General features: G+C 49.3%; 5 protein-coding genes across 5 annotated transcripts; 1 reads left to right on the top strand and 4 right to left on the bottom strand.

Annotated features, from left to right (window-relative positions):
- Positions 1-295: 295 nt before the first annotated feature.
- Positions 296-3,121, bottom strand: A1O9_10994 (uncharacterized protein; the record flags this gene model as incomplete). Its single annotated transcript, XM_013400222.1, has 3 exons — positions 296-1,966; positions 2,038-3,064; positions 3,093-3,121. The coding sequence occupies 3 exons, from the start codon at positions 3,119-3,121 to the stop codon at positions 296-298; spliced, it is 2,727 nt and encodes a 908-aa protein (XP_013255676.1).
- A 704-nt stretch (positions 3,122-3,825) lies between these two features.
- On the bottom strand, positions 3,826-4,263 carry A1O9_10993 (uncharacterized protein; the record flags this gene model as incomplete). The annotated part of the gene is made up of 1 exon (XM_013400221.1): positions 3,826-4,263. One exon carries the CDS (start codon positions 4,261-4,263, stop codon positions 3,826-3,828), a length of 438 nt encoding a protein of 145 aa, XP_013255675.1.
- A 5,634-nt stretch (positions 4,264-9,897) lies between these two features.
- Positions 9,898-10,748, bottom strand: A1O9_10992 (uncharacterized protein; the record flags this gene model as incomplete). Its single annotated transcript, XM_013400220.1, has 2 exons — positions 9,898-10,574; positions 10,634-10,748. The coding sequence occupies 2 exons, from the start codon at positions 10,746-10,748 to the stop codon at positions 9,898-9,900; spliced, it is 792 nt and encodes a 263-aa protein (XP_013255674.1).
- Positions 10,749-11,715: 967 nt separating this feature from the next.
- A1O9_10991 (uncharacterized protein) lies at positions 11,716-13,302 on the bottom strand (the record flags this gene model as incomplete). Its single annotated transcript, XM_013400219.1, has 2 exons — positions 11,716-13,180; positions 13,253-13,302. 2 exons carry the CDS (start codon positions 13,300-13,302, stop codon positions 11,716-11,718), a joined length of 1,515 nt encoding a protein of 504 aa, XP_013255673.1.
- Positions 13,303-14,211: 909 nt separating this feature from the next.
- On the top strand, positions 14,212-15,297 carry A1O9_10990 (uncharacterized protein; the record flags this gene model as incomplete). Its single annotated transcript, XM_013400218.1, has 1 exon — positions 14,212-15,297. One exon carries the CDS (start codon positions 14,212-14,214, stop codon positions 15,295-15,297), a length of 1,086 nt encoding a protein of 361 aa, XP_013255672.1.
- Positions 15,298-16,956: the final 1,659 nt, after the last annotated feature.

Below are 16,956 nucleotides of genomic sequence, written 5' to 3'. Positions count from 1 at the left end.
AACAGACTAGTTGTTTGAGTTGGGGTGGTTGTTTCGTGTGCTTCGTGTATGATTTGTCGCGCTGAGCTACTTCGTACTGTCCTCAAATTAGGGCGGTGGTTGACTCTTGCGGAGTACAAACATTGCAATTTCATCGTGCCTAATTGATGCACCCAGTAACCTGTCATCCAAAGTACTCTATCATTTGAGCCTCGACGCGAACTTGACTCGAAGTCACGTGGTGACATTGAGGTCCTTCTGGTTGGGGCTGTCAATGTTTATGCTGGTATGCCGCCGGATTGCAAGTACCCCGTACTCAGAACTTGGTTATCTCCTGGTCAGGGGGACTTCTAGGTTTGTTTCTGGTTCGTCTACCGGCGCCCCAGCCAGCAGTCAACAGGACGTCATCATCCCGTATCTTCCGATCCTGTTTTTGCTGGATTGCCGGTTTTGGATCACTCTCCTTCTGCCCCTGTTTCGATCGTTTGCGCCTATACTCCGCCAACTTTTCTCGCAGTAACACGGCTTCTTCGGGGTCTTCATATCCCAGTTGTGTCATCTGAGGAGCTTCTTCCTCAGGCTGGAAATTCCCACGAACCATGTCGGGGTCATCTAACCCGAGCACAGAAGGCTTGATTCCGGTCAATGTTGATTTTGCACGTCCCATGAGACTGAAGCTACCTTTTTCGACGGTCGTCAACGGCTCGTTACTTTGGTTGCCCGATGGCATAGAAACAAGTTCACTGCCAATTCCGTCTGTGTTCATGCTTTCGACCGAGTCCGCCCTTGAGAGTCGGACATTTGACGTTGCCGATGCATTGGACAAGTTGCTAAGTGCACGACCAACGAGTCTACCTTTTGTCGAGCTTTCGGGGTTTCCTATAGCGTTTGAATGCTTCTTTCGGCTTTGCTGATCCAGGAGTTCTCGAATCGCCCCGTTAAGAGATTGCACGGCCACAGCCTTTCCATTCGTATCCTCCACCAGAACATCTTTCGTTTCAGACCGACTGTTACTTGTCTCGTTCATCTTCAAGTCGACGGTTTGAATGCCATAAATACCATTGTTGGACTGTGTTAGCTCATTCTTGTCGTCACAACTGCAAGCTTTCCTTACAGGAGAGTTGGTGTTCACTTCTTTAAGAGGTGCTTCTACCCGCACAAACGACGCATTCTGTGTCTCACCGTTCGTTGAGTTTAAGCTTGTCGATGTCTCAGGACTCGAACCGCGGTCAATATGCTGCTCTGGTTCTGCTGTCAAGTCACTATGCACACGTAGCTGAGGTCGATCAGATGTCGCATCCTCCTGCACTGTTGACTTCAAGCCTTTCTGACGCTGTCCTCCCTGATGAGGCTGATTGCCTTGCTGGGGCCTAGGCTGATGTTTTAATGGTATTGTGCTGACTTCAACATATGCTGCACCTGACATTGGACGATTGGAAGTGTTCACCGACTCCGTCTTTAACAAACTTCCGGTGATTGGTTGCACGAGGTATCTGTCTACCGGCAGCTTTCGACTGGTTTTGATCACTGCCCAGAGCCATGCCTCTGTTACAACAGGGATACTGGAGTGTTGGGCCAGCTGGAGCTTTTGTTGGTTGCTGGTTCCGGACTTGCACAGCAACATAGAAACGTTCGGCGTGAAAATTTGAACGTATTTCCCACCCAGTAAAGTGATGATTTTCGAAACATGTAATGTCTCCAAAGGGTCGAAGCCTGTGGCATTGATTGTGAGGTTCGAGAATCCCAAAGTCAGCCTTTTCTGAATGACCTGTCCAAGAAGGTAGTCCTGGGGACTTATGAATGACTTTTCCCAAATACATCGCTCTAACCAAAGCTCAGAAACGGTGAGAGCTGTTGTTTTGGGGGCATTGGCAGAGGTCGTCTTGTTCTCTTCAATGTCGTGGGGCATGAGAACCAATGTACCATGTTCTTTCTCAGTCGTTATTTTTGCTCCGTTCTCTAATAAGATATTGTGGACGATGGTCTCCTGGTCTCAGGTCAGAATCTCATTTATTGCTATAAACGGATGGAACAAGGAATCCTTCGTATTACACTCACTTTCTTTCCTTCGAAGCCGAACATCTCGAAAGAGTAGCCAGAAAGAAATCCACTCCTGACATTGGGAGCGACACTGTCACCCGAAGATTCTGCATGCTCTCCGTTAACCAGGTCCACTTTTTCCGTCTTCGGCAAAGTCTTCGGCAAAGACGGCATTGAGGAGGAGCTTTTTAGATGTCGTTGGGACTTGTCATCATCGCCCAAACCGGCGGCCCCAACGATATCTGTCCACAAATTCTCATTCTGGCTGCCAAGGCGTGCACTGGCTGTTCTTCGAAGTTTTCGCGATGGCTCTAAGCCTGTAGGCGCCTCCCTTGGACGTTTAGAGGACTGAGGGGACGGTCGAATTCTTCGAACCCAAGCTCCAAGGCCTTGCTCGGCGGCAGGAACTGTGGGATGGTATAGACTTTCTTCCAATTGCATACCTCGTTCAAGTGTGTCTTTGTACCATTTTAAGCTGACAACCTTCTTCTGCCATTGCATGCCGTATTCATACTTCTTGCCTTCAGGCTTCGCAGCGATAAGGTGTGTCACATCTTTAGTTAGATCTCCGGTATAATCTCCACCATTCTCCACCACGTTTCTTTGAAGTTGTGCTCGAAAAGACAGCTCCTCGAAACCAGTAATGCAGATTTTTAGATTCATCAGAGTTGGCACACGGTATTGTAGGGCAAGCTGGTCGAGGTCCATCGGTTGGTCGTTGATCCAATACTCTCGTATGGCTTCAATCCATTCGGGTCGAAGGACTTTGATGTCATCTCGTTCTCTGGCGACGTATTTGTACTTCAAGGTATCGGTGCTACCAACGATCAAGTGAGTCGTGTCCGAGGTCAAATCGAGCTTGTGTTCCGCTCCCATCTGCAGCGCGAGGTCTGCATATTGAGTCTGTTCCCAAGTCAACCAATCAGTGCTTTTTATATCCAAGAAGTTTACTGACTCGCTGCTCTGGGGCGACTGAGGTAAAGCATAGTACGGTGCCTTGCAGTGGTCGTTCGGCAGAGGCTGGAAGAAGCTGTTAACAATGTGCCTGACACAAGATTAACGATATTTCACACCTCGGTATTCGGATAGGGCCATAACGCATCTTGTTAACACAATAGAAATCTACCACATAGACATATTCAGCGTATGTTCTTGGTCAAGGATCTTCGCAGTTTAGCAGATTTGCGGAAACGGTGCCACGAACCTCTGACGGCGCGACGCGTCAAGCGCGACGTGGGGGAACTCTTATTGTGGCGTAGGTTGAAATGACGTCATGCGTTGGTGCCGAACCGCCGGCACCGAAGACCTCCGCCGTTGCACTTTGCACAACACAATCTCGTCGATACTACTGAAACTCATCTCCCAGACAAGTAAATTACCATCCTCTTTTTGCCTCAAGTATGTCTCTGAAGCACAGCACGCTGCGCATCGATTACTGATTACAGCAGACTTCATCGTTATTGATTTATTTACTCCGGGATCTAAACTGGCGTACAAAGAAATGAAAATTTCCTTGTCATAAACCTCTGCCATATAATGTCTTTCATGCTTTGAAACTTAGTCACCGACATCCCGCAATCTCATCAGCACTTGAAACAAATGTGCACAAACAAACCAGACCAACAGGTGTGAGGGCGGAGATTACATAGGTAAGCGAGAGAGTGATGCTGCAGGCCATCTAAGGCCAGTTATTCTTCCCAGCAAACGCCCGAGGAAGAGTTAGCATTCCGCTTCACAAAAGCGCTCCATTCAGATTCGAAACGATGATTATAAAGATACCATCACCACTCGTCTCCTCCAAATGCCCTACGCTGTCGAAGCATACAGCCGATAGTCCTCAAGCGACGCAAGCCGATGATGCAACGGGCCATCGGCATACTCTTTGCTGTCCACCCATCTCCTAAACGTCTCGAAGTTCGGATACCATATGATCCCAACACGATCCCAAGTCTCGTTCCCGCCGTGCGGCTTTGCGACTAGGTTCGCCTGTGGCACACCAAACCACAACGGCTTCATCAGGGGTTCAGACCCTTCTTCGCTGACAGACGCTACGAATTTCATAAATGCCGTGACGTAGCGCGTCGTGTATGCCTCTTCCCCCGAGACTTGCGTGAAAGGGGACCCTGCAGGGTATGTTGTCTGAGGCTTGAATTTGATGAGGTTGATCATCACGACGGGAACGCCCGAGGGGATTGACTTCTCTGCGACTGAGAGGTCGATGAGGTGGATTTCTGTGGTCGACATCTTTTCTGGATAGACTCTCCTGGGGTCTGGGTGAATCGAGAATGATAATGTAATGCTCTGTTTGAAGTGGCCGTAGTTGCGTGTTGGATCTACTCTCTTAATTTAAGATACATCCGCAGTCTTGTCGTGGTCATTAAATACTACAAGCTCAAGTGAGGGTACATACTCGTGGACTACGGGGCTAAGTAGTGTATTGCATATAGCGTTATCATAAGCCATAAGCCATGGCCCATAAGCCAGCCGCGGCTAGGGGCCCACTAGCCAAGAACCGTTCAGGTAGTGCTATGGTCCAGATGCATGAATATGCTCGCCACAGATGAATTCCAGGCTCTTCACTGGATCTAATGGGTCTCATTCCTAACGGGAGTGAACAGGGCTGATCCGAACTAAGAGGTTATGGATAATGCACTACACCCCTGTCCATGGAGCTTTGTCATGTGACTATGGACGGGCGGAACAGCCTTGAGGTTGGCTTACTTGTTGTGCCTCGAATTGAGTCCATCTAGGGCTCTAAAGCGTCAATTTTAACAGTTTGTTTCATACAATGTACAGGATAGCTCCCGCTAGTAGCCCAATTCGTGCATCTGTAGTTTCATTGCGCAAACGGATACCACTAAACTCAGCGCCCAATCTTGACCTCTCCATAGTGCATTTCCATTCAAGACCTGAATAACTCACCATTTAAGGTGAGGCATGACTAAGCCAAACTGTGCAGCGGCTGTGCGACCCTGAGCCTGACTTCGCGGGCGCTGAGGCGTGCCTGAGAAGCATGAGCGAACCCCTGAGTGCCTCAAAGGATCTCACAATTTGCCCCTAGGTTCCCATTATGTGGTATTTCAAAAGCACGGCAGTGCTTTTGAACCGGGCCGTCTCGCTAGTTAATTATACTTGACGTACTTATAGGACCCTCTTCCGGGCCAAGCTGCTGCTGCCTGCTAGACCTTTGGCGAGCAACGAGGTACTTCGTAGTGAGCTAGGGGTTACAGCAGCTTTAGGCTTTGCATACCTTCAAAAAAAAAAGGTGTGTTTGAAGTGTGTCTATTCGTTATATGGACTTGGTAGGGACTGTTGAGGGATTTCCCCGACCCACCAGAAACAGAGATAAACGGACCGAGCAAATTCGCCAAGGCGACGGATCAGATTTGCCTGCGCTCTCCCAACATCCCTCGACGGCGTTTGCTCTTCCCACAAATTTCCCTCGATATTCGAATACTGAATCCGCTACTACAACATGTGATTGTAGAATTCATGCCGAAGGAAAGATAATGCGCATTGGCTTCGGTGGCAAAACAAACCAAGCAAGACGACACGCATTAATTTGAGAGCGCGTTAATAAAGAAAGACTGAGTCCCTGATAATGGCCATGCATATTATGACTCTAGCTACTTTCCTTGGCCATATAGAAGGAGTTGAGCTAGTGCTCACAACGAAGCGTTTAACTCAGTTATGGTTAGGCTATGACTTTATGTAAGCAAGTCACCTGCCGAGCCAATATTTACCCTACATGCTCGTCCTACATCAACATCTAATTCCTCTACCTTTGTGAAACCAAACTCTTTGGGGCAAACTACCCCAGTTGATATGCGCAGTCTTTGCAACACACCCCATGACGAAGTATTCGAGAAAATGTGCACACTAAACCCTGGCCACGCTCAGCCTGCTCAGCATCCCGAAACAGCCTCTTATAGATTCTGGCAGCTACCGGAACTATTGAGACACATACACTCCAACTTGCCGCAGAGAGACTTTGCCACGCTTTGTCTTGTATCTCGTACAATCTACAATAGTGCGATTCCCATTCTTTACGAAGACGTTTCTTTGAACTTAGGTGTCGTCGGCTTGGGAGCACTCAATACTCAGCAGGGATCCTGTTGTAGGGTCTCGGAACTGGCTCACCTAGTCAAGAAACTTCGTATCCAAGTTTGCGATCAGGGAAATATCGAGAGCGAAGCATCCAGTCATTTGGCTACGCTATCCAGTACCGTCAGACTGTGTCCAGAACTGCGAGAATTACACATCGTACACTACTTGCCGTCATCAAGACCAGTAATTCTAGATCTGGGTGACTTGCTGGATAGCGCGACCTCACTATCAATTCTTAAATACGATTGTCAAAACACGCGTTGGCCAACTCGCATTCCCGGAGAAGAGAATGTTAATGAGCGTACGCTCATACGTGTCCTCAAACATTCCACGATTGAGAACGCAACACTCACAGTGCACGAAGGTCCCGAGAGCCTACTTCGCAAAGCCGTGCTACCAATTAGCAACGCCATTACCCGACTATGCCTACACGAAGCGTATGTGGAGACTGGAACATTGCGAACGATCATTCTTGCAGTGCCTCATCTTCAACACCTAGATCTTGGTCTACTTCGATATGCCGATCCCACGCGTCGCCATGTGGGACCTCGTCTGGACTTTGAGGAGCTTGGAGACGCCTTAGACGCCTCATATAATACACTGAAAAGTCTAAAATTGGCGATAGAATACGAGGCTCGTACAGCACTTGACGTCCCTGCAGGAGGCGGTGACCAATCTGCCTGGGGTCCTTTCGGCTCAGTTTCCTCCTTACGAGCATATCGGAAACTCAAATCACTTAGGCTTGCCCCGGAGGTGCTCCTCGGATGGTATGGCGAGCGCCCAAAAAAGTTATCGGACACTTTACCGGATTCTCTAGAGCGGCTTTGGTTCCGTTGGGATTTTGGGGGATGGTACAACACTCCATGGGATTGTTCGTCATTTTGTGATAAGTTGGTGGAATATCTGAGTTCTTCTCGCCGTGCGCCATTGAGGTATCTCACCATTACATGTTTCGATTATGAGGTCGAAGATGTCGAAACGGAGTTAGATACCATCAGACGTCTTTGCGACCCCTTTGAGATATCCTTCTCCCTCGATATTCTCAATGATTAGACTGTCGAAGTAGGGCAGCCCGGAGCTCCACTAAGTAGGCATGCCCAGTCTCGTGTATTTACAACTATCTGCAGCAGAGGCTCCCGCCCAATAGATAGGAATAACAAGCCTTTCAACCCTGAACATTGGCATAGGCTACGAGAAATGCGATCTGTCTATCTGTCCTGACCATACTATTCCTCATTAAAGCATACACCAAGCTCAATCCACGGTCAGTTTGATTCTCAGTTTTCGTCTTGTTCGCCAAATTTGACAGGTGGGAAACCACAGGAGTGGATGTGTTGACAAAGTCTCAGCCTTGTTCGGTACATTCTAGCCGCTGCCTCCGCCTCGGCGCATGCAAACGATCGTCACGCGATGCAAGCCTCTCGCGGTGCTATGGTCTCCGAACATAACAAAGTAGAACTATAGGGGCTATAGATACCTATAAGCAAGCGTATATTCTTGTCTTAACACGCAGTAACCCCTCTGGTACCACCTGATGTTCGGAGATCATGACACCGCAAGAAGCAAGGCTACATCGTTTACACACAAGACTGCGGTAAAACACTGCCAATAAGACTGAAACACGTTGTTTCCAGCCTTACGGGCACTCAGCGCAGGCATTTATACCGTCCTTTCCTTCAGACCCAGACCAGTTTTCACAGGTGTTATCTCATCAACTTTACATGAACCATCGCGTTAAGAATAACACTCTCTAGAGAGCCTACGGTATAACATCGTGCACGATCTGCCTGTCTTCAAGCTATCCTGGCAAGCTTGATTACCAGAAATGGAGAATGATCTGTTCCTCCGAGTCGACCGAGAGGCGGCGGCTAAACAGTTCTACCTCGTCTCGAACGTCATCGATACAACTTCGTCACCCGACATTACAAAGCTAGAGTTTGTCGGCCTCGCCAGGCAAGCCTGGCTACACATGAGGGAAAATTGGAACAGCTGGGTAAAAGATTATGGAAGGGACGCGAAGGGTTCTCCAACCGTCATGACCCTCCTGTTTGATCACAGCGGCAAGAAGCTATACTTCACTTCTTCCACGAAAAAGAAACCCGGTTCCTCCTGGTTGAATTTATGTTCGCCCGATGATCGGGAGCTCCAGCTTGTGGTCAAGGCGCTGGACGAGTGCGGCATGGAAGATTGCGCAAACACCAAGCATCCAAACAAAGCAAATTGCGGCGAAATGCTGGCCATACACCAGTGGGCTATCACCAACCCAGGCAAAGGTTTAAGTCGGCTCCGGGACTTCTGGATGGTCACCGTGAGCAGGCAAGCTGGAACCGTGTACATCAAGGCACCGTGTAACGTGGGTGGCCAGGGTTGTGAAAGGATCGCCAAACATGCCGAGTTGGATGTCATCGCTGAACCAGCCACACTTCCTAATGAGCAGGTCGCCCGTTCGTTGGCTTTGGTTAGAGCTCCCCAGGTCTCTATTACAGAGACCGCAACGTGTTTCAAGTGCGGCAATACAGGATCGCAGCCGCTCCGGGCATACCCTGGGGGCGTCGATTGGCAACCGTGCATAAGCTGTTTCCGTGGGGAGGAATTAGCCAAGGGCAATGTAAGCAGGCGCGCCAGAGAGAGATACAATACTGACCTTGGGCATGGTGTCACGGATGTTATGGGTTGACCAGGACGCCTATCATGATTTATTAGTAAAATGTCCTGCCACGGGCGAAGGTTACACACCAATGCCAGACAGCCAACTTCTGTGGTAGTTTTTCTCCGTTCCTCGGTCAAGCTTTCTGAAAGTTCGCGTGAAATCAACAATTCCAGTGTCTCGTCCGCCTCTCTTTCCTTTGGGCCTTTGGCTTTACGAAGAGTTTCCTCGGGCATCTGGTTTTCTCCATTTTATACAACCGCAATGAGCCGTTATAACCGGCTAAAAGTAAGGAAGGACTTGGGGAAAGGAGGGAAGAATCTGCGGGTTTAAGTGAAGTAGAAATGAAAAGGAGAAGAGCAATGGGTGGACGGCAACAAGTACGTCCGAGATGAAGGATAGAGGGAATAATTGGGAAAAGAACAATATATACAGCGCACGAGTTGCTATCTGGGAAATTGTCACTAGAGTGAATACAACATAGGGGATGCACTCCATCTTAACACGAAGGGCGTGAGTTACCAGAGATTACATCCACGGTCTTTACAAGGAGTCCCATTTTCGAGGTCCTAGTTCCAAAAATTGTACCCTAGAGGACAGTCGTGTAAACTTTCTATATACTCGAGAAGAGATACCGAAGAAGTACGGCCTAAGTATCTAATGACAGCGGAGCTCAGAAAGTAGAGTGAGTGCGGCTGATGAAAAGGATGAAGAGTATGAGCAGCGGCCTGAGCAGAGCTGAGCAACTCGCGCTAACGCTGAGCCAAAGTTGAGCCATATCACGTGATGCTTGAGTAAAGCGGCAGCCCGTAGTCTCAAACGGGTGCCAACGCCCGGCGTTTTATCGCCGCTGAATACCGTTTGAGATTAAGCTATGCTAGTGTGATGGGAAGGGGACATGGTCATTCCTAAGACGGTCCGAGGGACTCGTCAGACTATATAGTATCCTAAGTACGTACTAGACTAGCGCCTGGGCGCTCTAGGGTCCGCTTCCGATAGCATTCGAATAGCTCTCGGAGGTAGTTCGGATGCGTCGAAGCGATATAGTCGACCACGGCCTTTACAATCGCTTAGCATCGCTAATCACGCCAGTAGTCTGTAGGCTCCACCCTGTTTTGATATATTTAGCGCAAGTCACCCTTTGACATCAACTCATGTGTATCACTTTCTTGTCCATCATCTAGAATTTCCTGTTTCCCTTTCCAACGCCGAAGCTTGTTCTTCAACAAGGTGAAAGGCCCGGGCATATCGGAACCAGGACCATTCATGAATCTCGCTGGATGGAACAGAGCGAAGCTCGACAGGGCGATCAGCATTGGTGCCGCTTCAAGAACGTAGAAGTATATTTCTTTTGCCGTCAGTGCATTCCCCTGATTGATACCGCCGGAAAATTCGACAAGCCGATAGACAATGCGCACCGTGATCATTGATAATGCGATGTACAGTGCACAGAGGAGAGGAAACCATTTGGTGCGGACGCGATATGTGCTAGAGTTTCCAGGGTGTGTCTCGAGCTTCGCCATCTGGAACTGAAAAACAATGCAGAGCCCGACGAAAAATACAATCACGAGCTGCTGGAAACCAATGCCTGCCATGTATATGTTGACGGCTCGCCGCTGGTCTTCCGGGGAGTCGCCCGGGCCCGCCATACTTCCACCAATAAGCTGGATGACGAAAGCGGCCAAATCGAAGAAGACAAAAACGGCAGAGATGATAGCTGCTGGCATTCGAAATATCATCCGTGAGGGATGGAAAAAGTAGACCATTCGGGCAAGGGTCATATATGCGAATGCATTCACCCCTGTTCCACGGTCAGCAGCTTCGCTCGAAGGGAAGGAAGTGGTTGAAGAGATCACTGACAAAGAGGTGCAAGTAAGATGAAGATTTGGAAGACGAGGTATATTCCGCTAGCCTGCTGATTTTTCGAGCTCACTGCGCGGAAGAGCATGGCGGTCGTTTCCCAGATAGAAGCCATAATAATGACCCAACACCATCTCTACACATGCTCTTGTCAACTCTATAGCAAAACTTGGAATGGCGAGACTGTGGCGATTCCCTTGACTTGGGTTACTCACGAACCTTCTTGTATTTTGCAGCCATCCATATATGGACTATGACCAGTACTGCAAACAGCCCGGTAAATGCAATAGCCGCTCCGAAGGTCGGATAGTAGTTCCAGAGTGCACCGCATGTTCCTGGTGGGACATGGCCATTCTCGTCGGGCTCGATAGTCTGTATACAGGTTGGGATTGTAATGGTGATAGTCTTGGCGGGAATAGTAACGACACTATTTGTCTCGCCGGCTATGACAATGAGATTCGTCGTTGTGAAAGTTATCGCCGTCGATGAAGAAGGGCTTAGTGCTGAAGTAGCTGTAGGCAGGTCTTGACGTTTCACTCGGCTCATTGTGTACGGCGTCTCGATAGCGAGTGCCGAAGCCAATAACGCAGCAGTCAGTGTCACAGCAAGAAGCAATCGCAGCATGTTGGGACTGCGGTAATAAATTTGGAGAAATCGAAGCATGCATCCCCAAGCGAACTATTGGCGAAGGCGAATTCGCTTCTTATAGTCGCACCGGACATCTAACATAACCACAGAGCGCGACCTGATATGGTCAACAACTTGGCACAGCCTCGCTTGCCCACCCCTGTAATGTGCGACAGATCCGAAGTGGAGCGTTTCCGAGCGGACCAATCGCCGTATCATGGGGGCCTAACCAGAGGCTTTCTCGACCCCGACTAGCATCGCATCAATGTCGCGTTATTGCGTCTCCTCCATCCTGGAAGCAATGAGACGACAATGCCGGAATTTCAGTCTTTGCTAATCTGGGTACTGCAGGAGATCAGCAGTATGAGGAACGTCCTTTCATCTGTTGAAGAAAGATGAAACACGAGCCACAACTTCACACTAACTTGAGTCAGCGGCAATGGCCATTGTATTTTTTACACCCAATCGTAGATGGCTTGCACAGGGCCACTTCCAGGTTTTACCAGAAACCGAATTTTAGTCCTCCATATCTTGGTACCATGATCGTCTGTAAATAGTTTTGTGTCTGGCTCTAGTGCGCTATCTCGAACACGCTGCCAATCCCTAGGCAGTGCTTGTTGATCACTTAGGCACCCTCGAACCTCTGTAATCTTTTCTGGCGACAACACTGGTATCCCGTGCTCCTTTTCGATAATTCTTGTGCCTATGGCGTACATTGTTGCATAATCCCACAGCGACTCTCGCGAGCAAGATAAATCCCACATCAACGTTAGTGCCGTAAGCCTCAGCTTCAGGTAGCGGCACTTAAGGACGACAAAATGGAGTAGAGGAGAGAAGCCCATCGTAAATGAAAATTTACCTCGTGCACTGCCGGCGAGGTTTCTTTGCGTCTTTGCCTGACTTGCCAGCTCAACGATGCGATAAAAGCTCTCACGATGATCATCAAATATCATTTCATCCGGGGATATGCAAGTGGATGTCCAGATTCTTGCGACGAGCCACCGCATTTCCAGCAGCAACAAGCAAAGTTCGTGCTTTGATCGAGGCCGTAGGTTTCTTCGTAGGGTATTAAATGCAGATCGCCAATTTTCGAGGTCTTGCTCTAGCGCCTTCTGCTTCAACATGGCACATTCGAAAGATTGCAATTCGGGTCCCATCCCAAGGCGATGACGATCGGCCATCCGAACCAGCCTCACAATGTGGCACGACAATGAGTCGAGAGACTCTTGAGCATAAGACAGTGACTTCAACGCTCCATCAATTTTCGGCCAGTCGCCATAGTAAGGCAAGGGGATGTTGGGAATATCGTGACTGAAAAAGTGAGGGAAGATTGCAAGATGGCGAAGCATAGACAGAACGTCCGAGTCAGTTACTGAAGTGTCTATCAAGGAGAATCCGTGAGTGACATGGGTGATAGCAGCCTGCGCGTTACCGCAAAGGAATTCGGCGCACACAAATAGAATGCAGGTGAGTAGCACTGTGTCGATACTCACAGGGCCAGGTGTCGTTAGACATTTAATGGCTGAATTATAGTGGCGGATCGCATCGTTGCTGAGCGTTGACTCTATCGTGCATGATGATCTTTGAACCACAAAACTTTCATAGAGGGAACTGATTGCTAGAACCGCATGGCCCACCGCTGGCTCGCTGTATGCTGCTTGGGGCACGTCCTGGGTCCAAAATGAGCTATTGAGAGGTCCGTTGAGTTCAGGTGCAACGATTCGACTGAAGAAAGTCAATCCACGCAGATTAGCAAAGCTCGCACTTGAGACGCTCTGGGGCACTGGTTTCGACCGCAATAGTAGCTCTTCCCACGAGTAGGATCCTGGTGGTGGAACTTCGTAGCCGTCACAATTTCTGCCAGTGGATCTGCATTTCAGGCACGCTGGATGGAACTCATCACATTTGATCTTTCGAATCCTACATTCAACAGAGAACCGCTGCGTGAGCCCTCCGGATCAAAGTGAGGTTAAGTGTGAGGAATTGACTCACTTGCAGGTTCGGCACCCAGTACGAACTTTTTGCTGCCCTTTTCGAGGCATGGCCACATGGTATTGCTAAACTGAACTAGTTGTGTACCCTGGAAAATCCTGGTGCATGTGCCGCCAACCGTAGAGGAGCCGATTACCTTTACCTAATCTGTGGGAAATGGGAGATGAGGTTGGGATTCAATTCATCTCAGAAGGTGAGCGTTCAGTAATGACCCGAGTCCATGCGGGTTAACTGGCTACATACACCTCGTGTGGGGCGAGTGCGAGCGCTATTCCTGGTCACGGCTGGTGACCCACTTTCCACCCCTGAAATCTCACAGCCTACAAGTTGCAGCTTACTCGTACAGTACTGTAATAATGATCAATTCAGGCTCCAAGCAAGATGCTCGTGATGAACTCAGAGGAAGCGGGTCCGCCGTCCGAAAAATCACGCCACCGATCCACCGCTAGATCCCTTGCGGAGTTGATTTTCCAGAATATTCGTTGCCCACTTGAAGCGAAGGTGGTTCGTTGCTTGCCCGCGTCTCCGGATCGGCAAGAAGCAAGTGAGACAGATTGGTTAGCAAAACCTGATGGAAGAAATTTAGCCTTGAAGCATGGCCATGGAGATGTTGAATATTTCAGTCTCTACAATTTGAGCCTATTAAATATAATGTCAGTGATCAGGAAGACAGCTCGACTATACAAGGAACATTCTAGGAGCCCAGTGTGGTACGGAGTACATCATTATTACCAGATCATTAGGGAAGCTGCTTTCAGCCTTGCCAAGTCTCCATAAGCCAATTGCATCCGAGACCTTGCCGTTAACCAGGCCGCGGGCCGAGGATTATGGAAGGGAGGGCTGCAGAATCATTCAAGTCGAAGTGCCACAAATACAAACGATGGGTCCTCCTTTAGGGGCCCAAACAAGTTATATCTAGAAGCGTGGCTGAAATTTGGAGGAGCAGCCATAAAGAAGAGATGCTGTCCCAAGCCATTGTCTTGCGAGAGGTTGAGGGTCTAAAGGGACAGGTCTATTATCCATTAGAGAAAGTGGCCATCGAAGTCCGTTCTCCTGAAGGCAGAGAGCTCCTTGTGAGGGTCTCAGCAGCAGCATTCAACCACCGCGACTTGTTCTCCCGCAAAAACTTATATCCGAAGATTACATTTGGTGTTCCCATTTGTTGCGATGGAGCAGGCGTGGTAATTCGAGTGGGCAGTGGCGCTTCACCAGCGTGGTTGAATCGTCGTGTTATCGTCAACCCAGGCAGAGGATGGGATCGAGACCCGGACTTTCCTGAGTCCCCGAGCGGATACACAACGCTAGGCGCCAGTCCAGCGGGGACTGGGACTTTGCAACAGTACATGCTTGTGGACGAGAAGGACGTGTTGCTGACGCCAGATCATCTCTCGGATGTAGAGGCAGCGGCATTACCAGCAGTTGGGCTTACCGCTTGGAGAGCCGTTATAATCAAATCAAGGAATGTTGTGCCTGGGAGGAATATATTGATTACCGGTATTGGTGGTGGAGTGGCATTGATGGCGATGAGCTTTGCACTCGCTGCCGGTTGCGCAGTCTACGTGACGTCGAGCAGTGAAGAGAAATTGCGGCGAGCAAAGGAGTTGGGGGCTTCCGCTGGCGTGAACTACAAGAAGTCTGGTTGGGAGGAGGAGCTACTCGCCCTGCTTCCGCCGGAAAGGACTAAATTCGACGCGATCCTGGACGGGGCGGGCGGTGATATCATGAAAACCGCCGTGAGATTGTTGAAGCCTGCTGGTGTGGTAGTGTCTTATGGCATGACACTGGGCCCTTCCACGCCTTTCCCAATGAAGGCAGAGATGCATTTACTGGATCTGGTGAGTGCATCAATGGGATCAAGAAAGGAATTTGCAGACTTGATGGACTGCATCCGAGTTCATAAGATAAAACCTGTAATATCAAGAATCGTCAATGGTCTGGACGACATCGAGCAGATAGAAAGCTTGTTTGACGAATTGCAGAGGGGCTCACAATTTGGCAAGCTTGTGGTGAAATTGGACAACAAGGATGCTAGTAGTAAGCTTTAAGATAACAGAACGCGCAGAATTGAACATACCCTTAATCCATCGTCTGAAACGGCTGTATACAAGGTTTGTGCATGAGAACGAAGCAAGGTCACTGGTGCTTGAGTGTGATTCCAGCTGTGACGGTATTGCCAGCAATAGAACTAAGTCCTCAGATATACCTTGACAGAGTTTTACGAGATCACCGCCATGAACTTTGAGCAACTTCGCCTCTGATGTGTGACATAAAACACTGGAACATGATGACCCCAGTGTGTATGGAGTTACAAAGGGCGTCTTGCCATAGGGCACAACAGCTCCAAACACGACGTGTTCTTCAGTCTTCATTTGAGCTGAGAAGCGGGTGAATGGCTTCCGTTCGCTGATCATTGTGATCCGTACCACGTGATCATGCAAGGTTGAGCAGTTCCACCTTGCAGTCTCTGCATTCGAGTAGAAGGGTGTCTTTTTGTAAGCGATCCGAGGAAGCCGCTGAGCCACGGCCGCGTTATAGCCAACCGGGCGATAGTGGAGACGACGCGCTGTCTGGGAGGACGTGGAATATAGATAACAGCTTTGACAAAAAGGATCGGGCGCGTGAGACATTCAGGAGAAGATGCGAGGCTGAAGGTGATTTGTTGGAGGACGGAGAGGAACTACCGTAATTCTCGCCTTTGTCACTCAGCCTCATTGTCCACGAGTCCGCGAGCCCGCGAAATCTCCATGTGTCATGTCGAAAATAGGTCAGAATATGTCCGGTGGAGCTGAAAGAAGGGTCTGGATTGGCCAATAGCAGCGCCTCATTAGAGATCACTGATGGGATCTTGTGATGGGTGATTCATACGAGCATAGGACCAAAGAACTCGTAGGCGTACCGTTTGTAGAGCATTATTTGTCCAAAGTGCCAGTGATTGGGAATCACTGGGGGGCGGAGCTGCAGGGGGCGAGGGCGAACCGTTGCACGTGATCATATAATCATGAATCTTCGCACGTGCGAGGATGGAGAGTTGGAACTTGGAAGCCGGTGTTGAGCCTTGAAAGACGGTACTTTACGGATACAACCAACCCAAGGTAGGTTGGGGCAGCGCTGACCTCCACTATGATACTGTGGCTGATTTTTTGTCAGACGGGAAGACGAAGAAAAACCTAAAATGCCTTGGGGGTTTAAGACCGCATAAAACCTGCCGCTAAAAGCTTCAGGCGTGTCGCGGTTTACGGCACCGGCCAGTGGAATGGAAGCGGCAGAGAAAGCGACAATGGATGGCAAAGACGCGGTCAATGTCAGCGGGACACTCGGGTTGTCGTATGAATGGTCAGTCTTTACTACGATGTAGGTAGCTACACACCCGAAGTTGAATCATCCATTATGTATCAGTCCTCATCGAATGACACGATATGACTAAGTTTCAGATACGGGTCACTGGGAGATATATAGATGGAGACGTGATCTGCAAAGATGGACGGATGTGCTGAGGGGGTTTCAATTTTAGGGTTGTCTATTAAATCCCTACTCGTGGGAACAGAGTACTAGATGCTACTAATATGTACGAGGAGGTTGCGTTGGGTACCTAGTACCGACTCGTATTCTACCCTACGAGTATTATTGAACGGAAAGGAAGATCACTGCTCGAGTCTTCAATTGTTTCCAAACGCCCGAGTTCGTCGTGTCGTGCCTATGCCTGT

Source organism: Exophiala aquamarina, assembly GCF_000709125.1.
Source record: "Exophiala aquamarina CBS 119918 chromosome Unknown aczIA-supercont1.15, whole genome shotgun sequence".
Lineage (NCBI taxonomy): Eukaryota > Fungi > Ascomycota > Eurotiomycetes > Chaetothyriales > Herpotrichiellaceae > Exophiala > Exophiala aquamarina.
The sequence above is the reverse complement of the archived record's forward strand: the minus strand, read 5'-3'. Positions and strand labels throughout refer to the sequence as shown.